Genomic DNA, 26,010 nt, shown 5'->3' on the forward strand with positions numbered 1-26,010 from the left:
GGGTGTGAAGAAACCATTCCTTTATTGGTGTGAAGTCCCAGTCAGGATGAGGGGCTAAAAACAGTGCTCTACACCAGACCCATGTCCACTCACACACTCGCTCACGTGGGGTACAGGGTGTGTCGCATCAAAATGTGAGAGAATCAGACCAATTTTTATTTTATTTTAACGTTCACCTCACTCAGACTACAGCAGTACTCATGACTTTCTCTAGGATGGGGTCGATTGTGGGGGAGTGGAGTACTGAACTTACAAGGGGCCAACTCAATGGATCAAGGGTCAAAACCACATCAATGACAGTTATCAGAAGTAGCATATTTGCTTTTTTCGAATCCTTTGATTCATACTTCGTATTCTCGGAGAGCGGGGGTTGCCAGAAGTGTTTTCGGGTTGACGTTTCCATGACAATGGCATGTTGCAGTGGCGCTGGTAGTGGTCTACTTGGCGTTGGCGGAACTGCTGAGCATCTTGCGGACAGCCTGCGCAATGGTGTCACGGTCGATGCCGAAGATCTTGAGGAGCTCAGTGGGTTTGCCGCTGCGGGGGACGTGGGCCACGGCCATACGGTGCACGTTGAAGCCGGTCTCATTCACCACAGCAGAACACACCGCCTCCCCCAGGCCACCTAAATAATTACAACCACATGTCAAGTCAATCACATTTATATAGCCTTTTTACAACTAAATAAAACCTAAAAATGCAAGAGTGCAGAGTTCTATTTTCTGGGTCTTAGTATTTGTGCAGAGGTTTGTCTTAAGACTCCATATGTCACATCCGCTCTCCTCCTCTAACTCCTTTGAGCCTGTCTTGCTGAGCTGTCTTTGTTTGTGCAGTTTAGTCAGTCTGATCTATACATCAGCTTTGTCTTCCACCTCACTGACACTGTAACACTGTCACCTCCACAGCCCCCTGAGTCTTTCTTGATCCTCCCTGACAGGCCTCCCACCACCTTCTCATTGACTGACCATCAGGCCGGCGGTGGCGAAGGGGGGCCGGGTGCGAGAGAGGGTGTTCCTCCACTCTACTTTAGTAGCCATCTGCACAATGGGGGTCCTTGAAGCCTGGGCCTCTCCATATAGCCCCCTCTAAGCCCCCTATCACAGCCTCCCCCCTTCCTCTCCCTCACACACCATCTTCCCACTCCCTATGGCTTTGAGTGGACGCCCAGCCCCCCCACGTCGCCCGTGCATGCACACCTGTCATAATGCACTATTCATGCTCATGTGTAGACAGGGAATGGGGGTGGGGGTTGGAGGTTGTCAGGGCATGGCTTCTGCTGGTTGGGGGTTAGTTAATGTTAAGATGCGGACTGTGGCACGGCTGTGCTTATTCTTTTCTTTGTTTAGTTCCTTCAACAGACAGTATAAATACCAAGGGACAAATAAGGCAACTGTGCCAAAATAAACACCCACACATTTTTGGACTTTTATCTAGGTCAGTGAAAGCCCAATGGCCAGAGCAGAAATGTAATGAAATGTAAAAAACATTGAGGGTTGATAGTCTCTTCTCCTCCTCCTGCACATGCTCAGGCTTAGAGATTTAAGAACTGATACAAATCACATGAATGTCTCGCAACTGCATAACTATCTAAAACTGCACACCTCAGTGCCCAGTGCTATATATTGTATTCCACTGGAATAAGATAACCTGAGTCCAGAAAGCAGCCTGTGTGTGCAGAGTACCCACCCTCGTAGTAGTGGTCCTCTACTGTGACTATGCGGCCCCTGGTGGCCTTGGCGTGCTCGATGATGGTCTTGGAGTCCAGAGGCTTGATGGTGAAAGGATCAATCACTCGAATGTTGATCCTCTCTGAGAGAGAAACAGAGCATGTTACACAATACTCGCAGCACAAATTTCAAACTATGGTGTTTCATCTATTCACGCAACACCAGATAAACACTAGAGATGAATCGACAGACTTCTACAGTGCTAGAGACAGATGCTAGAAGTACTCTGACTCTGTTGTTGGGGTGCACATGCTTATTAATAGAGTACCACCATCAGCCACTACTGTTGGCATTTAACCCCAGATCACAATGAATGGTCCAATGCCTTAGTGGGACAAGTCTCACAACAAAGTCTCAGTATGCGTGTGTGTGTGTGTGCATTACTCGGATGACGTTGATGTCCATCAGTCCCTGGGTGACGACCACATTTCCTGACAGCCAATGTAGAATATTGAGTTCCAGTGAAGGATCTATGTAACTTTCCCGAAAGGACTGTTCTGTACCTTTCTTCAGCATTTCAGCAGCTGCCAGTGCCTCGTGTAGGGTCACGCCAGCTCCGATCACTGTCACGTGATCATCGTTGGTCTTGTACACAACCTGACGGACACGGGATGGAGGTTTCTATTATCTAGGCATATTTCTATTTAAAATCATTTAGCAAGCATGTTAGTACTATAAGAAAGTGATCTACTGTAAGACTTTCATTAGTCATTGTGTATAGTACATCTCATATATCATTGTCTCCATACCTTTGCCTGTCCCACTTGGAAGTCTTCGTTGCTGTTGTAAAGAACACTGTTCTCTGGGCGACTGGTTCTGATGAAACACACACCCTAAAATAGAGATGAAACATGTCAATCAGCCTCTGGACTTTCATTACCTTGTCATTTATCAGACAGGTTACTCAGCAGCTGTGTGAACCAAAGATATTGTAAAGTGAGCACATAGCATGAGGCAGATGTGATAGAGAGGGTTCTAGGTGCAGGTTAGTATTTTTTGTCATAAATATTGTTCTGGAGGCAGCTCTGCAGAGTGGTTACTAGCTGGCACAGCCACAAAGTCACAGCTACAGGACTGTTTTGCTAGTACAGACTGGAATATATTCCGGGATTCATGCGATAGTGTTGAGGAGTATACAACATTAGTCACCGGCTTCATTAATAAGTGCATCGACGACGTCGTCCCCACAGTGACCTACGTACAGTACAAATCCCAACCAGAAGCCATGGATTACAGGAAAGATTGCACTGAGCTAAAAGCTAGAGCTGCCGCTTTCAAGGAGCGGGACACTAATCCGGACGCTTATAAGAAATTCTGATAAACCCTCCGACAAATCATCAAATAGGCAAAGCATCAATACAGGACTAAGATTGAATCCTACTACACCAGCTCTGATGCTCGTAGGATGGGGAAGGGCTTGCAAACTTCACAAATTATAAATGGAAACCCAGGCAAGCTAAATGTCTTCTCTGCTAGCTTCCGTGCAAGCAACACAAAACCATGCATGAGAGCACCAGCTGTTCTGGAAGACTGTGTGATCATAACTGCATGTAGCGGATGTGAGTAAGACCATTAAGCAGGTTCGGAGGGCCAGACAGATTACTAGGATGTGTACTCAGCGCATGCGCTGACCAGCTGTGTTCTTAGTCCCCTTCTGCACTCCCTGTTCACCCATGACTGAGTGGCCACGCACGTCTCCGACACCATCATTAAGTTTGACAACGACAAAACGGTGGTAGGCCTGATCACCGACGACGATGAGACAGCCTATAGGGATGAGGTCAGAGACTTGGCAGTGTGGTGCCAAGACAACAACAACCTCTCTTTCAACATGAGCAAGACAAATGAGCTGATCGTGAACTATAGGAAAAGGAGGGCTGAGCACACCCACAGTCACAGGGCTGTAGTGGAGCGGGTAGAGAGCTTCAAGTTCCTTGGTGTCCACATCATTAAATAACTATCATGGTCCAAACACACCAACACAGTTATGAAGAGGGCACGACAACACCTATTCCCCCTCAAAAAGCTATATAGCTGCACCATCGAGAGCATCCTGACTGGTTGCGTCACCGCTTGGTATGGCAACTGCTTGGCATCCGACTGCAAGATGCTATAGAGGGTAGTGTGTACGGCCCAGTACATCACTAGGGCCAAGCTTCCTGCCATCCAGGACCCCTATACCAGGCCCTAACAATTTTCACACACACACACTCTCGCTGCTGCTAATCTCTGCTTATTATCTATGCATAGTCACTTTACCCCTATCTACATGTACATATTACCTCAATGACCTCGACTAATCCGTACCCCTGCACATTGACTCGGTACCGGTACTCCTGGTATATAGCCTCATTATTGTTATTTTAATGTGTTACTATATTTCCTTGAGGTTTTTTTGCAAATTTTTCTTACTTTTTCAAAAACTCTGCATTGTTGGTTTAGGGCTCATAATTAAGTATTTGTATTCAACACGTGACAAATAAAATTGTAATTGATCAAATCAGATTTTAAATCAAACCATAACCACACTGCTAACTCTAATGTCTAACCCTAACCTTAAATTAAGACCAAAAAGCACATATTTGTTTTCATAAATTTTTACAATATAGTAATTTACAATATAACTCCAATATGGTTTAGGTTTTGCTGCCTGCCTATCTAAGGGGAAATCACTCAGTTCTGCCTCCAGGTCAAAACTCATGACAATAAATGTAAACCTGTGTGCTGGGTACCTTTGTGTTAGCAGCCAGCTCCACAGCTTTCTCAGTGGAGACACCGTCGCTAGGGTAGAAAACAGTTGCCGTGGGAATGGCTCTGAACATGGCAATGTCTTCAAGGCCCATCTGAGAAGGTCCATCCTCTCCTAGAACACACACACATGCACACATACACACACAAACACGCATGCAAGTCACACACAATAGCATTTGGGGTGTATGGGGCGGCTTAAAGTGAAAGCTACAGGGCAGGCATGCGTTCAGTGGGGCGAGTCGGCGTGGGCATGCAATGTACCTGAGGAACCAAAAGGAAACCTGGCCGCCCCGCCACCACCACTTCCATGACACAGAGAGAGAGAGGGGGAGGGAGGAAACGAGTGCTGGCCGGAGCCACACTGATACAGTAGTAGATGGACGGAAGAGACGGAAAATCAAAATTCAGGATTCAGGAAATAATACAGGATCACAAGGCGTGAGGCCAACTACAAGGAAACGATTCAACCCACTGCAAGAGTGTTACAAACATTTTCAATGGAAACCAACTGAAGACAAAGACCTTCCTGGACTAAACAGTGTCAGGGGAAGCACTGTGTTAACACTGTGTGACAGTGAGATAGGTCTTCTGCAGTGGACTGAATCGGTCCAAGAGGAACCAGCGCTGAGAGCTACGTCAGGTTAGGATCACAGTGAGGAAGTCACGGGTCATTACACAGACAGGTCACCGGGGGTGGGGGGGTGGTCAAAGGTCAGTGGGCGGACTGACCGATGGACACGCCGCAGTGGGAGCCACACAGATTGATGTTGCTCTCAGAGATGGCAGCCATGCGGAGCTGGTCGTAGGCACGTGTGAAGAAGGTGGCGAAGGTGCTGGCGAACACCACGTTACGATCCCGCGTGGCGCAGCCCACTGCAATGCTCACCTGACAGAAGAGGAGAGAGAGGATAGGTAAAGGAGAGTAAAAGCCTGAGTAACTTGTGTTCTCAAATTCTGGCCAAAGTGTCTCACATTCTTAAAAAATCATATGGGAGAAATGTGATGTTTGAGCGATTTCATTTCCTGTTAGCCCTGAGAAAGCCCTTTCCCCTGTTCCCCATGAGGCCCTGCTAAGGGGATGGGGCCTGTGTGAGCAGTTAAAAACGATCATTGTCAGTGAGAGTTTTTACTCAATACAATACACATGTTTAAACAATACCATCTACATTAAGTATAGCAAAGCACAGTGTGTCGTTTGCGAGCATAGAGCATCATTGTTGTCACTGACCAACAAGATACCTGAAAGCCAACAGAGCATTAAATGCCCCAATCCCTTAACAATATTCATATATGTGACAGCATGACTTGGGTAATTAATTAATCTAAATAACATCAGAACTATATTTGACTCCTCTATTGTCTGTGTGGGAGTCACAATGAGACACAGGCCACAATACGGCTTCATTAAACCTGCTAATGATGCCTCAAAGAACATCTACTGGAATCCTGCAGAGACATTACTAATGATGAGGAGGTCAGGGCCCATATCCACAAAGCCTCTCAGAGTAGATGCTGATCTAGGATCTGTCCAATCTTATTCATTATGATCTAAAAGGCCAAAATGATCCTAAATCAGCACTCCTACTCTGAGACACTTCGTGGATACGGGACCTGGTCTCTTAGGCAACCAGGCAGGAGGAGTAGAAGGATTCATGCCCTAGAAGTGAGGGGGTAACACTGTGTGTGTCAGAGGGGAATCATTTAGATATGAGGGTGGAAAGAAGCAGAAGAAGCCGCTTTAGACTATAGTAATGGATAAAGTGGAATTGCGTGCTTGTCATTCTACAGTCGTTCAAATACAAAAACGTAGGCCTACAGTATGAATGGTTTGGATGGAACTTTTATGGTCATTTTGGGTTGACGTCACATAGTGCTATCAACAACAGCTTATCATTGTTATTTTGTGATCAGTACACTTTAGTTCACCCTACTAGACCTAGACTCAGGTCAGATATGTGGCACTGGGTGTCAGCTGAGCTTACCATGTTCTGCTCAGCGATGTAGCACTCAACGTAGCGTTCGGGGTGCTCATTCTTAAAGAGCTCAGAGAAGGTTGAGTTCTTGGTGTCTCCATCCAGAGCCACAACATGCTCGTTGTAGCGGCCCAACTTAGCAAGAGCCATGCCATAGGCCTTCCGCGTGGCAATCTGCAGCCAAACACAACCAATGTGTTAGTTCATTTAAAACACAGTTCAATATAACAGCCCACCACCATTCATACCATCTCTCTGGGTCATGAGCAAGTCAATATACATTTTCCATGTCTTGTTCCAGGACTTAAAGCATCTCTCTCAAACGCTCTTGTTCTTTCTGTAAAGTACACACACACCTTCTCTCCGAGTTTGTAGTTGGGTGCATTGGGCATGCGGACGTTGCGCAGGCTGACTGGCAGTGAGTCCTCGGTGGGCGTAGCGGGGTACAGGCGCTTGGTGGTGTTCATGATGCGCGCCTGGATGTCCTTCATTACCCCCTCAGCCATCTCCTTGGGCAGGGGCTTCCCATGCCAGCCCATCTTGTCCTCTGCAGCTACAACACACACAAAGAACATGATGAAATACATACACAGACAGAGACACACACAGATAGACATTTATCAGAGATGGCACACTAGCTCACGCATAGCAAATACACCTTTAGTATATCAGCAATGACAAAATTGGAGAAATCTGCTTTTGTTTTATATCTAGATGACATGATATCAGTATCGAAATGTCATAAGTTACATATTGCTCAACACTCCTCTCTCTCATCACAAAGCCTTACACGTGTGGCCATCAAAGACCATTCTATAGGTCAAGGTTCCACTTCAAAAGCCATATGCTTATGACAATAGGCAGACAAAGGCCAGTGATCTGAGTATATACTACACATCCTGAGGGATTACTAGGCTGCTGCAGCAGAAGCTCTAAAGCACTGCCTAGATTACCACAGGTTTAGGTGCCCTTCATAGAAAAGACAAGAGGGCTGAGTTGGGTCTATTCGACTTGACCCATTTTAAGGGACAGGCACAGACTAAACCTTTGTGATTTCAGGATTAGTGTGGTCTGGTAGTAGGTATTCATGACAAAGCAGCTCCCGAGCACCACAGATATGTTTGAACATGAAGGGTAGAGGGGAGTCTGTCAGTATCACAATGAAGCTGTGCTGGTACATTTGTGTATGCATGAAAGGCGCTGCTGCTGGCATAGTATTAGGGCTTGGTTAGTCTCTGGGTGTACCTGTCTGTACTAGTGTATCAGTACATGTACCTATAGAGGAGCATGGGATTGGGTACCTGTAGAAATGTGTGTGTTTCTGTAGGTACCTGAGATTCCCTTGCCCTTGATGGTTTTGGCAATGATGGCGGTGGGCTGGTGCCGGGGTTGGCTCAGAACCTTGGTCAGCTCCTCCACACTGTGCCCGTCCACAATGATGGCATTCCACCTACACACACACACACACACACACACACAGACAGACTTAATTTACTGGTGTCAATACCTGGTGGGAGTCATTTACATGCTCAGGCCCATAATCATGGTCTCTAGGCTTTCTCCCAGTACCCACCCAAAGGCCTCGCAGCGTTTCTGGTACTTCTCCACATGGTGCTGCAGGGGAGCCGGGTCACTCTGTCCCAGACGGTTGATGTCCAGGATGGCCACTAGGTTGTCCAGCTGGTAGTAAGAGGCGAAGGACATGGCCTCCCACACAGAGCCCTCAGACATCTCCCCATCACCCAGCAGGCAGTACACACTGTAGCTACAGAGGGAAAAACAGACAGACAGACACAGACAGATAGACAGACAGATAGGGGCAATTAGAGGCTTGCAACATCACAGCAGCCAAGCTTTCATAAAAAGTAATAAACAAGTAAAGTTATGACTAATATAAATGACTAATCCACAACTTTCAATTCATTGCCACTTGATTGCCACCTAATGGCTAATGGGATGAAACGCAACACAACAGAGCAGAACAGTAATAATAATAATAATCTCTTCCTCACAATTGCCTCCCCTCGCAGAATAACATTTTACACACAACCCCCTCCCTTCATCTTCAAAATGAGCCTCCCTCCCCGCACAGAGTGAACAGGAACAGTTGACCCCACCCTTGGCTCGGAGCTCCTATCATCCTGCATGGTAACAGGGTCTGACAGCTTTCCACTCAAATAGACATTGTCATTAAAGCGAGAAGATAGACTGAGACATGGCACGCATTCCGAGCCAGACCGCCTGGGGAAAAAACATTCCAGAGCCCAGAGAGGGATCCACAAAACACCTGGTCCAGATCCCGCTTAACATCCCCTCTCCCGGTTATCTCGCCACAGCACCTCTCACTACACAAAGACAGACTTCCCTGCACCAACACACTGTTTAAACCTCTGAGCTGCAATTCAATTTGAATCAAATTAACACAATCTAATAGGCTCCATGATGTTATATGATACAATATCAGTGTGTTGACTGACTGCTTGCTATAACATGAGTTGATGATAATGGTGATTATACAACTCATTAATTAGATGGTAATGAAGGGCAAAAGTAGAAATCTAAATATGAATGAATAAATGACTGTTCTATTGCTGTGGAGGAATGACACTGTTTAAAGAGCTATTAAGTCAAAAGCTGTGATGGAGTAGGGGATCTGAGGTAACCCTTCAAATGTGCATACTGGTGAGTGTGTGTGGTTTAAAACAACACACACTGGGGAACGTATCCTACACATTCTGAGGGATTACTGGGCTGCTGCAGGTCTAAAGCACTGGCCGGATGAGGCCGGGGTTTGGGTGCCTCTCGTGACATATGCCAGGATAACCATGCAGTTTAACCTATAATTTAAGCTTCTATTTAAAACAGGTACACAATTGAGATGAACCAATATTTATTCATTCACTCTCTCCTCTCACCAGGTGATAATATTATAGAGGTGAGAAGAGAACACATCATACTGACACCTCACATGGAGCCCTCAGGCTCATCTGGCTTACATAGAACCAATGAACGGGAAATGTCTTAAAACCACCCTCCTGAACCTGCGCCAAATTGTTTTTCGTTCTGCTTCGATTTGGTTTAGCTAAAGCATGAATAATCATATTCAAACTCACCATTTACTAAATCAAATAAACACAGTGAATTAAACAGGGTACTGTAAGCGTGAGGCTTTATTAAAGCTGTAATGTGGCATTTTCACTTGCTAATCCTCCTGCTAAGTGTATCTGACACATTCACTCATTTGATTCATAGAACACTATTTATCTGGGACCCTGGCCTATGCATGTAGGGCTGTGGATGTTGGGGTCACTGACTAATAGGAAGATAGCTTTAATTAAAACAGTCATACATACAGACAAGTCACGGTTGGGGCTGGATGCTACAGTAGCTCACTTAGACAAGCTGTTCTGAGCACTGGAGCACACTCACTCACTAATTACTCATTCCCAGAGAGACACACTCAATTCAATTCAAGGAGCTTTATTGGCATGGGAAACATATGTTAACATTGCCAAAGCAAGTGAAGTAGATAACATACAAAAGTGAAATAAACAATAACAATGACCAGTAACACATTACACTCACAGAAGTTCCAAAAGAATAAAGACATTACAAATGTCATATTATGTATATATACAGTGTTGTAACGATGTGCAAATGGTTAAAGTACAAAAGTGAAAATAAAAAAACAAATATGAGTTGTATTTACAATGGTGTTTGTTATTCACTGGTTGCCTTTTTCTTGTGGCAACAGTCACAAAATCGGGTTTGTTTTCAAATTCGTTGTGGATCTGTGTAATCTCTAATATGGTCATACATTTGGCAGGAGGTTAGGAAGTGCAGCTCAGTTTTCACCTCATTTTGTGGGCAGTATGCACATAGCCTGTCTTCTCTTGAGAGCCAGGTCTGTCCACGGTGGCCTTTCTCAATAGCAAGGCTATGCACACTGAGTCTGTACATAGTCAAAGCTTTCCTTAAGTGTGGGTCAGTGACAGTTGTCAGGTATTCTGCCTCTATGTACTCTCTGTTTAGGGCCAAATAGCATTCTAGTTTGCTCTGTTTTTTTGTTAATTCTTTCCAATGTGTCAAGTAATTATATTTTTGTTTTCTCATGGTTTGGTATAATTGTGTTGCTGTCCTGGGGCTCTGTGGGGTCTGTTTGTGAACAGAGCCCCAGGACCAGCTTGCTTAGGAGACTCTTCTCCAGGTTTATCTCTCTGTAGGTGATGGCTTTGTTATGGAATGTTTGGGAATCACTTCCTTTTAGCAGGTTGTAAAATGGTAATGTCTCTTTTCTGGATTTTGAGACCTGCAAGACCCCCCTCCTGAAGGACCAGTGCTGAGAGAACCCACGCCAAGAGGACCTACACCCAGACCACAGCATCACCAGCCAGACACCAACCAGCTAAGACCACCCCAAGCAAACCCTGGCCACACCTTATATAGGCGCCTTCATATCAGACCTATGCCCCTTCTGCACACCCCATGCCCCCCGCACCTGCGGCAAGGAACTCAACAAAACAGGAGGACATACACCCTGGCAGTGAGTAGAGCAACAGGCCCAACCCCCAGTATTACACCCGCCCAAGTCCCATCCTGCAACCTAAGAGGTATGTATCAGATGCTCAACATGCTACTACCTACTGTGATGGCCAGGGCCTAAACCACACAAAAACAACACTAGACACTATGGAACACAAAGATTTTACTATTTCATCCTGGAATATACAATGTCTGAGGTCATCTGCCTTTCGCCTAAATAGCAGGAACCTAGACTTCATCAAAGAAAATGGAAATACAGACATTGTTATCGTACAAGAAACATGGTATAAAGGAGATGGACCCACTGGTTGCCCTCTAGGTTACAGAGAGGTGGTAGTCCCATCCACCAAACTACCAGGTGTGAAACAGGGGGTATGCTAATTTGGTATAGAAAAGTCCTAACCCATTCTATTAAATTAGTCAAAACAGGAACATTTTACATCTGGTTAGAAATTAATAAGGAAATGAACAACAGAAAATTGTGTGCTACCTATATCCCCCCAATAGAATCCCCATACTTTAACTAGGACAGCTTCTCCATCCTAGAGGGGGAGATCAACCATTTCCAGGCCCAGGGACATGTACTTGTCTGTGGTGACCTAAATGCCATAACTGGACAAGAACCTGACACCCTCAGCACACAGAGGGATAAACACCTACAGTGCCTTGCAAAAGTATTCACCCTCCTTGGCGTTTTTATTTGGATTTCATGTAATGGACATACACAAAATAGTCCAAATTGGTGAAGTTAAATGAGATTTTAAAAAAAAACTTGTTTTAAAAAAAGTAATAAATTATAAACGGAAATGTATTCACCCACTTTGCTATGAAGCCCCTAAATCAGATATGGTGCAACCAATTACCTTCAGAAGTCACATAATTAATTAAATAAAGTCCACCTGTGTGCATGATCTGTCACATGATCTCAGTATACAGTTGAAGTAGGAAGTTTACATACACCTTAACCAAATGCATTTAAACTGTTTTTCCCAATTATTGACATTTAATCCTAGTAAAAATTCCCTGTCTTAGGTCAGTTAGGATCACCACCATCTTTAAAAATGCGAAATGTCAGAATCATAGTACAGAGAATGATTTATTTCAGCTTTTATTTCTTTCATCCCATTCCCAGTGGGTAGGAAGTTTACATACTAATTGAGTGTATTTGGTAGCATTGCCTTTAAATTGTTTAACTTGGGTCAAACATTTTGGGTAGCCTTCCACAAGCTTCCCACATGTGGGTGAATTTTGGCCCATTCCTCCTGACAGAGCGGATGTAACGGAGTCAGGTTTGTGCTCGCACACATTTTTTCAGTTCTGCCCACAACATTTCTATAGGCTTGAGGTCAGGGCTTTGTGAGGGCCACTCCAATACCTTCACTTTGTTGTCCTTGAGCCATTTTTCCACAACTTTGGAAGAATGCTTGGGGTCATTGAAGACCAATTGCAACCAAGCTTTAACTTTGTGACTGATGTCTTGAGATGTTGCTTCAATATCTCCACATAATTTTCCATCCTCATGATGCCATCTATTTTGTGAAGTGCACCAGTCCCTCCTGCAGCAAAGCACCCCCACAACATGATGCTGCCACCCTGTGCTTCACGGTTGCGATGGTGTTCTTTGGCTTGCAAGCCTCCCCCTTTTTCCTCCAAACATAACAATGGTCATTATGGCCAAACAGTTCTATTTTGTTTCATCAGACCAGAGTACATTTGTCCAAAAAGTACGATCTTTGTCCCCATGTGCATTTGCAAACTGTTGTCTGGATTTTTTATGGCGGTTTTGGAACAGTGGCTTCTTCCTTGCTGAGCGCCCTTTCAGGTTATGTCGATATAGGACTTGTTTTACTCTGGATATTATAGATACTTTTGTACCGGTTTCCTCTGGCATCTTCACAAGATCCTTTGCTTTTGTTCTGGGATTGATTTGCACTTCTCGCACCAAAGTACATTAATCTCTAGGACACAGAACGTGTCTTCTTCCTGAGCAGTATGACGGCTGCGTGGTCCCATGGTGTTTATACTTGCGTACTATTGTTTGTACAGATGAACGTGGTACCTACCTTCAGGCGTTTGGAAATTGCTCCCAAGGATGAATCAGACTTGTGGAGGTCCACACATTTTTTGCTGAGGTCTTGGTTGATTTCTTTTGATTTTCCCATGATGTCAAGCAAAGAGGCACAAGGTAGGCCTGGAAATACATCCACAGGTACACCCCCAATTGACTCAAATTATGTCAATTAGCCTATCAGAAGCTTCTAAAGCCATGACATAATTTTCTTGAATTTTCCAAGCTGTTTAAAGGCACAGTCGACTTAGTGTATAAACTTCTGACTCACTGGAATTGTGATACAGTGAATGATAAGTGAAATAATCTGTCTGTAAACAATTGTTGGAAAAATGACTTGTGTCATGCACAAAGTAGATGTCCTAACCAACTTGCCAAAACTATAGTTTGTCAACAAGAAATTTGTGGAGTGGTTGAAAAAACTAGTTTTAATGACTCCAACCTAAGTGTATGTAAACTTCCGACTTCAAATGTATGTTTGAACCTGTTCTGAAAGGCCCCAGAGTCTGCAACACCACTAAGCAACGGGAACCACCAAGCAAATGGCACCATGAAGACCAATGAGCTCCAGGTCGATCATCCTATTTTTCTAACTTAATTAAGGAAAATAAGAACAATCCGAAATTCCTTTTTGATACTGTCGCAAAGCTAACTAAAAAGCAGCATTCCCCAAGAGAGGATGACTTTCACTTTAGCAGTGATAAATTCATGAACTTCTTTGAGGAAAAGATTATGATTATTAGAAAGCAAATTACAGACTCCTCTTTAAATCTGCATATTCCTTCAAAGCTCAGTTGTCCTGAGTCTGCACAACTCTGCCAGGACCTAGGATCAAGAGAGACGCTCAAGTGTTTTAGTACTATATCTCTTGACACAATGATGAAAATAATCATGGCCTCTAAACCTTCAAGCTGCATACTGGACCCTATTCCAACTAAACTACTGAAAGAGCTGCTTCCTGTGCTTGGCCCTCCTATGTTGAACATAATAAACAGCTCTCTATCCACCGGATGTGTACCAAACTCACTAAAAGTGGCAGTAATAAAGCCTCTCTTGAAAAAGCCAAACCTTGATCCAGAAAATATAAAAAAACTATTGGCCTATATCGAATCTTCCATTCCTTTTTTAGAAAAGGCTGTTGCGCAGCAACTCACTGCCTTCCTGAAGACAAACAATGTATACGAAATGCTTCAGTCTGGTTTTAGACCCCATCATAGCACTGAGACTGCACTTGTGAAGATGGTAAATTACATTTTAATGGCATCGAACCGAGGCTCTGCATCTCGTCCTCCTAGACCTTAGTGCTGCTTTTGATACCATCGATCACCACATTCTTTTGGAGAGATTGGAAACCCAAATTGGTCTACACAGACAAGTTCTGGCCTGGTTTAGATCTTATCTGTCAGAAAGATATCAGTTTGTCTCTGTGAATGGTTTGTCCTCTGACAAATCAACTGTAAATTTCGGTGTTCCTCAAGGTTCCGTTTTAGGACCACTATTGTTTTCACTATATATTTTACCTCTTGGGGATGTTATTCGAAAACATAATGTTAACTTTCACTGCTATGCGGATGACACACAGTTGTACATTTCAATGACACATGGTGAAGCCCCAAAATTGCCCTTGCTAGAAGCATGTGTTTCAGACATAAGGAAGTGGATGGCTGCAAACTTTCTACTTTTAAATTCGGACAAAACAGAGATGCTTGTTCTAGGTCCCAAGAAACAAAGAGATCTTCTGTTGAATCTGACAATTAATCTTAATGGTTGTACAGTCCTCGGCGTTACTCTGGACCCTGATCTCTCTTTTGAAGAACATATCAAGACCATTTCAAGGACAGCTTTTTTCCATCTACGTAACATTGCAAAAATCAGAAAATTTCTGTCCAAAAATGATGCAGAAAAATTAATCCATGCTTTTGTCACTTCTAGGTTAGACTACTGCAATGCTCTACTTTCCGGCTACCCGGATAAAGCACTAAATAAACTTCAGTTAGTGCTAAATACGGCTGCTAGAATCCTGACTAGAACCAAAAAATGTGATCATATTACTCCAGTGCTAGCCTCCCTACACTGGCTTCCTGTCAAAGCAAGGGCTGATTTCAAGGTTTTACTGCTAACCTACAAAGCATTACATGGGCTTGCTCCTACCTATCTCTCTGATTTGGTCCTGCCGTACATACCTACACGTACGCTACGGTCACAAGACGCAGGCCTCCTAATTGTCCCTAGAATTTCTAAGCAAACAGCTGGAGGCAGGGCTTTCTCCTATAGAGCTCCATTTTTATGGAACGGTGTGCCTACCCATGTCAGAGACGCAAACTCGGTCTCAACCTTTAAGTCTTTACTGAAGACTCATCTCTTCAGTGGGTCATATGATTGAGTGTAGCCTGGCCCAGGAGTGGGAGGGTGAACGGAAAGGCTCTGGAGCAACGAACCGCCCTTGCTGTCTCTGCCTGGCCGGTTCCCCTCTTTCCACTGGGATTCTCTGCCTCTAACCCTATTACAGGGGCTGAGTCACTGGCTTACTGGGGCTCTCTCATACCGTCCCTGGAAGGGGTGCGTCACCTGAGTGGGTTGATTCACTGATGTGGTCATCCTGTCTGGGTTGGCGCCCCCCCTTGGGTTGTGCCATGGCGGAGATCTTTGTGGGCTATACTCAGCCTTGTCGGTGGTTGAAGATATCCCTTTAGTGGTGTGGGGGCTGTGCTTTGGCAAAGTGGTGGCCTGTTTGGCCCTGTCCGGGGGTGTCCTCGGATGGGGCCACAGTGTCTCCTGACCCCTCCTGTCTCAGCCTCCAGTATTTATGCTGCAGTAGTTTGTGTCGGGGGCTAGGGTCAGTTTGTTATATCTGGAGTACTTCTCCTGTCCTATTCGGTGTCCTGTGTGAATCTAAGTGTGCGTTCTCTAATTCTCTCCTTCTCTCTCTCTCTCTCTCGGAGGACCTGAGCCCTAGGACCATGCCCCAGGACTACCTGACATGATTACTCCTTGCTGTCCCCAGTCCACCTGGCCGTGCTGCTGCTCCAGTTTCAACTGTTCTGCCTTATTATTATTCGACCATGCTGGTCATTTATGAACATTTGAACATCTTGGCCATGTTCTGTTATAATCTCCACCCGGCACAGCCAGAAGAGGACTGGCCACCCCACATAGCCTGGTTCCTCTCTAGGTTTCTTCCTAGGTTTTGGCCTTTCTAGGGAGTTTTTCCTAGCCACCGTGCTTCTACATCTGCATTGCTTGCTGTTTGGGGTTTTAGGCTGGGTTTCTGTACAGCACTTTGAGATATCAGCTGATGTACGAAGGGCTATATAAATACATTTGATTTTATGTCAGGGACAAAGACCAGGTCAGGGACAAAGTTGTGGAGAAGTACAGATCAGGGTTGGGTCACAAAACAATATCCGAAACTTTGAACATCCCATGGAACACCATTAAATCCATTATAAAAAATGGAAAGAATATGGTACCACAATAAAACCTGCCAAGAGAGGGCCGCCAACCAAAACTCACAGACCAGGCAAGGAGGTTGTTAATCAGAGAGGCAACAAAGAGACCAAAGATAACCCTGAAGGAGCTGCAAAACTCACAGTGTAGATTGGAGTATCTGTTCAAGGGACCACTTTAAGCCGTACACTCCACAGAGTTGGGCTTTACGGAAGAGTGGCCACAAAAAAGCAATTTCTTAAGAAAAAAATAAAGGCATGTGGGAGACTCCCCAAACATACGGAAGAAGGTACTCTGGTCAGACTAAAATTGAGCTTTTTGTCCATCAAGGAAAACACTATGTCTGGCACAAACCCAATACCCCTCATTACTCCAAGAACACCATCTCCACAGTGAATCATGGTTGTGGCAGCATCATGCTGTGGTGATGTTTTTCATCGGCAGGGACCGGGAAACTGGTCAGAACTGAAGGAATGATGGATGGCACTAAATACAGGGAAATCCTTGAGGGAAACCTGTTTCAGTCTTCTAGAGATTTGAGACTGGGACGGATATTCACCTTCCAGCAGGACAATGACCCTAAGCATACTGCTAAAGAAACACTTGAGTGGTTTAAGGGGAAACATTTAAATGCCTTGGAATGGCCTAGTCAAAGCCAGACCACAATCTAATTGAGGATCTGTAGTATGACTTAAAGATTACTGTACACCAGCAGGAACCCATCTAACTTGAAGGAGCTGGAGCAGTTTTGCCTTGAAGAATGGGCAAAAAACCCAGTGGCTCTACAAAGTATTGACTTTGGGGAGGTGAATAGTTATGCACGCTCAAGTTGTTTTTTTGTCTTATTTCTTGTTTGTTTCACAATAAAAAATACTTTGCATCTTCAAAGTGGTAGGCATGTTGTGTAAATCAAATGATACAAACACCCCCAAAATCTATTTTTATTTCAGTTTGTAATGCAACAAAATAGGAAAAATGCCAAGGGGGGTGAATACTTTCGCAAGGCACTGTACCTGGAGGAGACAGCAAAAGGGCTAGAAGGTAAGTAATAATATGGGGATGAGGTAGTTCGGTGTGCTATTTACAGATTGGCTGTGTACCAGGTACAGTGATCGGTAAGCTGCTCAGACAGCTGATGCTTAAAGTTAGAGAGGGAGATATTCCGAGATTTTTGCAATTCGTTCCAGTCATTGGCAGCAGAGAACTGGAAGGAAAGGCGGCCAAAGGAAGTGTTGGCTTTGGGAGATGACCAGTGCAATATACTGTATATGCTGGAGAGCGTGCTACGGGTGGGTGTTGCTATGGTGACCAGTGAGAGCTGAGACAAGGCGGGGCTTTATCTAGCAAAGACTTATAGATGACCTGGAGCCAGTGGGTTTGGCGACAGATATGTGGTGAGGGCCAGCCAACGAGAGCATACAGGTCGCAGTGGCGGGTAGTATATGGGACTTTGGTGATAAAACGGATGGCACTGTGATAGACTACATCCAGTTTGCTGAGTAGAGTGTTGGGGGCTATTTTGTAAATTACATCGCCGAAGTCAAGGATCGGTAGGATAGTCAGTTTTACGAGGGTGTTTGGCAGCATGACGGAAGGAGGCTTTGTTGTGAAATAGGAAGCCAATTATAGATTTAATTTTGGATTGGAGATGCTTAATGGGAGTCTGGAAGGAGAGTTTACAGTCTAACCAGACACCTAGGTATTTGTAGTTGTCCACATATTCTAGGTCAGAACCGTCCAGACTAGTGATGCTAGTCGGGCGGGAGGGTGTGGGCAGCAATCGGTTGAAGAGCATGCACTTAGTTTTACTAGCATTTAAAAGAAGTTGGAGGCCACGGAAGGAGTGTTGTATGGCATTCAAGCTCATTTGGAGGTTTGTTAGCACAGTGTCCAAAGAAGGGCCAGATGTATACAGAATGGTGTCGTCTGAGTAGAGGTTGATCAGAGAATCACGAGCAGCAAGAGCGGGGTGCAGGGGGTGCTGAGATGTTGGACAGGGTAGGGGTAGCCAGGAGGAGAGCATGGCCAGCCGTGGAAAAATGATTAGCGTGGATTTATCGGTGGTGACAGTGTTTCCTATCCTCAGTGCAGTGGGCAGCTATGAAGAGGTGCTCTTATTCTCCATGGACTTTACAGTGCCCCAAACTTTTTGGAATGAGTGCTACAGGAAGCAAATTTCTGTTTGAAAAAGCTAGCCTTAGCTTTCCTAACTGACTGAGTATTACGCTCTCAGAGAGTTCTGTCAGTCCACTGACACCCCTATCAGATCACAGCAAAAGCACACTCTACTAAACAGTACATTTGACCTCTCAGCTTCCTTATCAAATAAAAAAATTGCAAGCAGACAACCTAAGAAAATGAACAACAATGACAAATGGTTTGATAAAGCAAACACCATTGTATATACAACCGATATTTATGTTTATTTATTTTCCCTTTTGTACTTTAACTATTTGCACATCGTTACAACACTGTATTTAAACCTAATAGGACATTTGAAATGTCTTTATTATTTTGAAACTTCTGTGAGTGTAATGTTTACTGTTAATTTTGATTGCCAACGCAAGTGAAATAAACAATATAAACGTATTTCCCATGCCAATAAAGCCCCTTAAATTGAATTGATATTTAATTGAGCGCGAGAGAGAGAGAGCGGGAGAGAGTGAGCGTGAGAGAGAGAGCGGGAGAGAGTGAGCGGGCGCGAGAGAGAGAGTGGGAGAGAGTGAGCAAGAGGGAGAGAGAGAGCGGGAGCGAGTGAGCATGAGGGAGAGAGTGAGCGGGAGAGAGGGCGAGCGAGCGGGAGAGAGAGCAAGTGGGCAAGAGCAGGCGAGAGTAGGCGAGAGCGTGCGAGTGCAAGGAAGAGAGAGAGAGCAAAAGAGAGAGGAGAGCGCAAGGGGAAGTAGTGAGAGAAAAGAAGAGAGGTGAGGTTAAGAGCAAGAGAGGGAGAAGATGGCGGCTCTCTCGCAGCCCTGATTATTAGAGCAGAAGAATTGACTGAACACAAAATGCAGAGAAGGCGCAACCAACCCATCACACGTATACATTATATGTCAGACTGCTCTGTTATACGGACCAAAAATGAAACCAGAGAATAGCAACAACAAAATCACAGTATCTCTAATAAACCATTTTAAAGTACTTCCCTAACACCAAAGTACAGCCCAGCTATCCTACTGTTATATATTTGTATATGGATTCAGATATGAAGGTGAATCTGCTTGTCATATGCAGATTGCCATAGACAGTATTCCAGGCTCCATTGTTTGCCAGTGTTGCCACGTGGCCATTCTTGAACAGACCTCGTTTCTCACAACAAAGACGCTGGCTTCCATACCATATTCAATGATGAAACAGCCAGCCAGCCTGTCTCCACGACACCACATACAAGATCAGCTATGGCTGTCAGCCTGCGTCTACTCTCCTGACAGGAGGTGAAACATCAGATCTTCTTACTGTTTGCAGTGTGCACCATGAGTATAGATGTGTGTATTGTGTACATGCAAGCTTTGTCTATGAATGGGTCTCTTTATGCCTATGTGTTGGAAAGTATCACTGTGTATGTTCATAGTAGGTGTGTCTGATTTATCTAATTGCACATATTTCCTTGTGCATACTCCCCTTTGTATATTCCCAATGCATGTAATTATTTGTGTTTGTGTGTTGGTCGATCTGTCTGTGTTCTGGTTTAGCCAGACAGCGTACGATCACACAACTAAAGCATGAACTTAGAAGGGTGTTAAGCATCTAATGGAGTCATGTGCTAAACTCCATATGATGTGCTTGCGTGCGTGTGCGTGTGTGTGAATGGTATTTCACCTGGCCTTGTCAAAGTATTTCCCAGTGTAGGCCATCCCACAGGCAGCACCCAGACCCTGTCCAAGAGAGCCGGTGGCCACATCCACAAACTGCTGCTTCTGTTAACACACATAAACATACACAAATGTTAAGACACTACACAAACACGTCACAGCACACACACAACATGCATAAACACACATTACACAAACTCATCAAACATTATGCAAATGATGCAGTTAAACATTGCACAGACATCTATTTGCGAACAAAGACGAACTACTCAGTCATAACACACCCACATTCAGTCTCTGGCATGCACATGACCATCACAATCATATACAAATCAAATGTTATTTGTCACATGCACCGAATACAGCTGGTGTAGACTTTACTGTGAAATGCTTAATACAATACAATTAAATCCACAAGAATGGAGCTACAGTATATACAGGGAGTAGCAGTACCTGATCAATGTGGAGCTATATACAGGGAGTACCAGTACCAGATCAATGTGGAGCTATATACAGGGAGTAGCAGTACCAGATCAATGTGGAGCTATATACAGGGAGTACCAGTACCAGATCAATGTGGAGCTATATACAGGGAGTACCAGTACCAAATCAATGTGGAGCTATATACAGGGAGTAGCAGTACCAGATCAATGTGGAGCTATATACAGGGAGTACCAGTACCAGATCAATGTGGAGCTATATACAGGGAGTACCAGTACCAGATCAATGTGGAGCTATATACAGGGAGTAGCAGTACCAGATCAATCAATGTGGAGCTATATAAAGGGAGTACCAGATCAATGTGGAGCTATATACAGGGAGTACCAGCCAGATCAATGTGGAGCTATATACAGGGAGTACCAGATCAGATCAATGTGGAGCTATATACAGGGAGTAGCAGTACCAGATCAATGTGGAGCTATATACAGGGTAGTACCAGTACCAGATCAATCAATGTGGAGCTATATACAGGGAGTACCAGTACCAGATCAGATCAATGTACCAGATCAATGTGGAGCTATATACTATATACAGGTGGAGCTATATACAGCAGTACCAGATCAATGTGGAGCTATATACAGGGAGTACCAGTACCAGATCAATGTGGAGCTATATACAGGGAGTACCAGTACCAGATCAATGTGGAGCTATATACAGGGAGTAGCAGTACCAGATCAATGTGGAGCTATATACAGGGAGTAGCAGTACCAGATCAATGTGGAGCTATATACAGGGAGCACCAGTACCAGATCAATGTGGAGCTATATACAGGGAGCACCAGTACCAGATCAATGTGGAGCTATATACAGGGAGTAGCAGAACCAGATCAATGTGGAGCTATATACAGGGAGTACCAGTACCAGATCAATGTGGAGCTATATACAGGGAGTACCAGTACCAGACCAATGTGTAGAAGTATAAGGTATTTGAGGTAGATACTTTTCACAAAACACACACACACTTCCTCTCAAACACACTTCCTAAACATACACATTCATTCAGTGCTCATGGTAACTGATCAACAGGGCAAATCAATGTGTAAGTATTAGGTAAATAGGCACTGAATCTTAGTTGAGGGAATCAGTGGGCTACTCACGTGTGTGTGAACAGAGCATGGCATTACTGTGTATTCAGACACAGGGCCTGGGGCCACCTGTCTCTGTCACACAAACACATCTTTGTGACATACAGTCTACACCACAGTACATAGTGGGTCTTGTGTGCTCAGACTTCCTCTCTCCAACAAGGGAATACCAGTGCCCTGAAAAAGGACATGTCTGGCTTTGGAAATGAGGACAAATTTGACCCTGTTAGTTGTAGTTCATAAGAGACCACAGGTAACAAGCGGTAGTGGATGAACGGGTTTGTGAGGAACAAAGGGCTAAATATAAACCAGGCTTGTGGAAGAGTGACACTCTGGGTTAATGGAGTTAAGAGGTTATTTGTGGACCAAACAGGGTTGTGTCTTGTGGATTGATGGGTCACTTCCTATTCCTGTTCTTACCGGCACAGGATGTCCCTCCAGGATGGAGTCGACCTTACGGAGGTTGAGCAGCTCGCTGTCCTTCAGGTAGCCTGCCTCAGCCCACACTGCATACAGCACCGGTGCCGCATGACCCTGGAGGAGAGAGAAAGAGCGAGAGGGACACAGAGAGAGAGAACGGTCTCACAGATACAAGTCACTCTTAGACTTCATTGAGTAATAGAAAGAGACTTTATTACCATCACACACAGACATGACCACATTCAGACAGAACATACACAACGGGGCCTTAGCTAATGCAAGCACACTTCAATAATTTACGACAACCACCTTTCATAGCAGAGCTGTTATTCCCTATGTTACACTCTCACATACAGTATCACACTTTGTGCCTGGACTAATTTCAGTTCTGGGATTGGGAACATTATCCCAAACCTTCTTCGTTCCCTCCAAATGAATTAAGCTCCAGTAGTCCCAATAGGATTACGTCCACACCTCCCGGTCTGTCTCCTAAAGCAGTGGTTCCCAAACTGTGGAACTCAGTCAGGCTTTGAATTTACTCTTGAAAGTTGTAATAATAGAATGCACAAGGTGCCAAAAGGTTTGGGAACCGTGGCCCTAAAGAATCCCAGGTCCCAGATTACAGGTTTACTCTACATTGGGCCTTTAAGAACTCTAATCATATGGCTGGTTCTTCCCAGCACAGACTGGCCAAAGCAATCTGACTGGTTAAAATCCTATGAATATACAACTGTCCATCCCATTCATCAGGTTGTTTTTTGAAAATGGTATTAGTTTGATACAATGCCCTAGTGCTTGCTAAGGGCCCTAACCACTCTCTCAATCTACTGAACAATCTGGCCTTAATGGCCATGTACTCTTATAATCTCCAGCCGACACAGCCAGAAGAGTACAGGCCACCCCTCAGAGCCTGATTCCTCTAGGTTTCTTCCTAAGTTCCAGCCTTTCTAGGGAGTTTTTCCTAGCCACTGCTTCTGTTGCTCTCTGGGTTTTAGGCTGGGTTTCTGTATAATCACTTTGTGACAACTGCTGACGTAAAAAGGGCTTTTGATTGATTGACAGACAAACTTGATTAAACTGTATCTGAGGCTGATGAGGCCATTAAGGAAGATGCAGGGCTGCTACAGTAGGTCTGACCTTAGAGGTGAACATGGATTTGGCTGACAGGACTGATTAAGGCAGGGGAATGAGACTGGTACGGCATTTTTTTTTGTTCCCCTCTAAATCAGGGACTGATTTAGACGTGGGACACCAGGTGTGTACAATTCATTATCAGGTAGAACAGAAAAACAGCAGGCTCCGGATCCCGTAGAGTAAGAGTTGAATACCTCTGGTCTCTAGACCATAGAAATATAATCCCCATTCAAGTCAATAATAATGATATTTCTAGACAGGGTTAGAGTGGTACCTTGGAGAGGACGAAGCGGTCATTGTTGATGTTGCGGGGGTCCTCAGGGCGGTACTTCATGGTGTTGAAGAAGAGCACAGACATGATCTCTGCCACACTGCAGCATGATGTGGGGTGTCTGGAGGGCAGAGGACAGGACAGGGAGTCAGACCAGGGCTCTGACTGACACATACACACACCTCCATGCGCTCAGGACACTGCAGTGTAGAGCAAGAAAGTATAAACACACACACTCGCCATAAATGATCTACAATCAGTTTACTATAGACTATTTCATTGCACTCCCATATATTCAGTAGACACACACACAAAGTACTGAACAGACACTGTCCTGTCATTATAGGAAACAAATCCATCTTTAATGAAACTTGATCATTCAGACCTGAACGCTGATATTCATTCTTCATTTAGTGCAGGGGCTGGCCTATATTAGTCTGTCTGCCAACTGTAAACTTCATGTTGTGATAAAGCTTTAACACTCAATGCATGTGAAACGTGTTATTTTCGCTCTTTTGCCTTTGACTTCACATTAGTGAATTCATTCACAACAAGCAATCTGCTGTCTGTTAGATAAGGCAGACCTTCTTCCATACATTCAGTCTGGGTTAGACAGTTCATCAAGCAATGAGCTGGAGGACAGCATTGTGATCATTCCATTGCACTTTAACGTTGTATTATAGCAGACCACAAATACACTCCTTTCTCCTTCATTGCCAAAACTCCATGCTTGAGGTTAAATGCAAAAGAAATCAATATTTAAACAGTTTTTTTAAAGAATCTATAACATATGAGATTCCAAACAGAGCATGCCTGTTGTAATATGTCACAATAACACGGGTGCCTGGTACCCACCAGAAACGGAAACGTTTTAAATCAACCTGAAACGGAAAGGTGGTCAAAAAAGACTAAATTCAATTAAATGTTGATTGGATGAAATAAACAATGAACAGATGAAAGAATGAACACATAAAAAGGTATAGTTTAATTGTGCCTTGGACTTATTTGTTGAGGTGGAAGTATACACATTTATTAAAAGGTTGTATCCTCAGACATTGTGGTTATTATGTGTCAATAGCATATTTTATTTGAGCTGTTAACTATACTGTAATAAAAAAGGAAATAAGAAAAAGGAATGAATTAATCTCTCAAAATATAAAGAATATTTATTCTACCCCTATACCAAGGACAAGCCTGAAAAATATGAATAGAAAGGGGGGTGATTGTCCTGGTCGCGGTGGTATCATCAGCCAGTCGCAAATCGTTCCGCTCTGCGAAGATGATGGCCACTGGAGGCTGAATTTACTCAGGAGCACCAGGAACGAGCGCGGTCTCTTTAGTTGCGGCGAAAGCGGGTCCATTCCATATAGTCAAAAGCCCACGTCGCCACCACGCGTAAAGACCCATTCTTTACGGAATCATAATGAATGGATTTGCTCTCAAAAAATGCATTCAAAAATAAATGGGCATTAAGATACTGTACAATCGAAAATAATGCACCTGCTTCGAATAGCCTAGTCTATTAGAACGTACGAGGCTACGACATTATTAACAAAAGTTCACAATGTTATCTCTGCATGGTTTACATCCCACATTTAAGACATGTCGATGATTAATGCCAAATGGATGGCATTGAAAGGGTAGAATTAAGAATAGTAGTAGCCTGTTCTGGAACAATGCGTAATATGCGAATAAAATGGGCATACAATGTCCGAGCCATGGCTATTACGCATGTAAACCCATCACATAGCCTGCACGGATGGACACCTCATATTACAAATGTATTTTTCTTTTGAATTGAAAGCATTGAAGCAGCGCTTACCCGCTGCCTGCAGCAGTTGTAGCCTTTATAGAGTTGATCCTGAGCCGGTTGGCTACGTTTCGAAGTGCCTGCAGAGTCTGTTGGTCGGGTTTGTGATAGTCCTCCATCTGTGCGCAATTCTGTCAAAAATACACTTCAAAAATAAAATACTGTACGAACAATGTCAGGGTCAAGACTATGAAATATGTGCGGGGGACAGAGGCAGGGAGAATGACAGAGAGAGGGGCGTGTTAGTAAACCTATGATTGAATATGGCTAATCTAGAGCAAAAAGGAGACGGACTCAACAAACACAGAGGTAAGGGTGCGTATGTAGCAGCGCAAAGTATGCTACATCCCAAACAGTTACGCATGGACGAAATGGGGGAGGCGGAGTTGCCAAGGCCAAGTGGATTGGACTTTAACTGCCACGCCCCCGTCGCCACTACGCGTCACAGGCCTCCCCACACTGTCGCTCCTACG

General features: G+C 44.3%; 1 protein-coding gene across 1 annotated transcript; it reads right to left on the reverse strand.

Moving 5' to 3' along the window:
* On the reverse strand, positions 1 to 25,891 carry LOC115102167 (transketolase-like). Its single transcript, XM_029621802.2, has 14 exons — positions 25,550 to 25,891; positions 23,731 to 23,848; positions 22,323 to 22,436; positions 20,325 to 20,422; positions 8,025 to 8,216; positions 7,783 to 7,901; positions 6,808 to 7,004; positions 6,461 to 6,625; positions 5,208 to 5,364; positions 4,460 to 4,590; positions 2,477 to 2,560; positions 2,231 to 2,324; positions 1,687 to 1,809; positions 1 to 625 (listed from the first exon to the last, which is right to left on the reverse strand). The coding sequence occupies exons 1-14, from the start codon at positions 25,654 to 25,656 to the stop codon at positions 438 to 440; spliced, it is 1,887 nt and encodes a 628-aa protein (XP_029477662.1). The 5' UTR covers positions 25,657 to 25,891; the 3' UTR covers positions 1 to 437.
* Between the last annotated feature and the right edge of the window lie 119 nt (positions 25,892 to 26,010).

This window comes from Oncorhynchus nerka, linkage group LG20 (assembly GCF_034236695.1).
Source record: "Oncorhynchus nerka isolate Pitt River linkage group LG20, Oner_Uvic_2.0, whole genome shotgun sequence".
Classification (NCBI taxonomy): Eukaryota; Metazoa; Chordata; class Actinopteri; order Salmoniformes; family Salmonidae; genus Oncorhynchus; species Oncorhynchus nerka.

What these genes read in the sequence shown, in the direction of transcription:
- LOC115102167 (XM_029621802.2), bottom strand. Translation starts at nt 25,656, where the DNA reads ATGGAGGACTATCACAAACCCGACCAACAGACTCTGCAGGCACTTCGA. An exon ending in ACCGCTTCGTCCTCTCCAAG is followed by an intron (nt 22,437 to 23,730) that starts GTACCACTCTAA and finishes TCTCTCCTCCAG; the next exon opens with GGTCATGCGGCACCGGTGCT. An exon ending in AGAGGACCACTACTACGAGG is followed by an intron (nt 626 to 1,686) that starts GTGGGTACTCTG and finishes GTAATTATTTAG; the next exon opens with GTGGCCTGGGGGAGGCGGTG.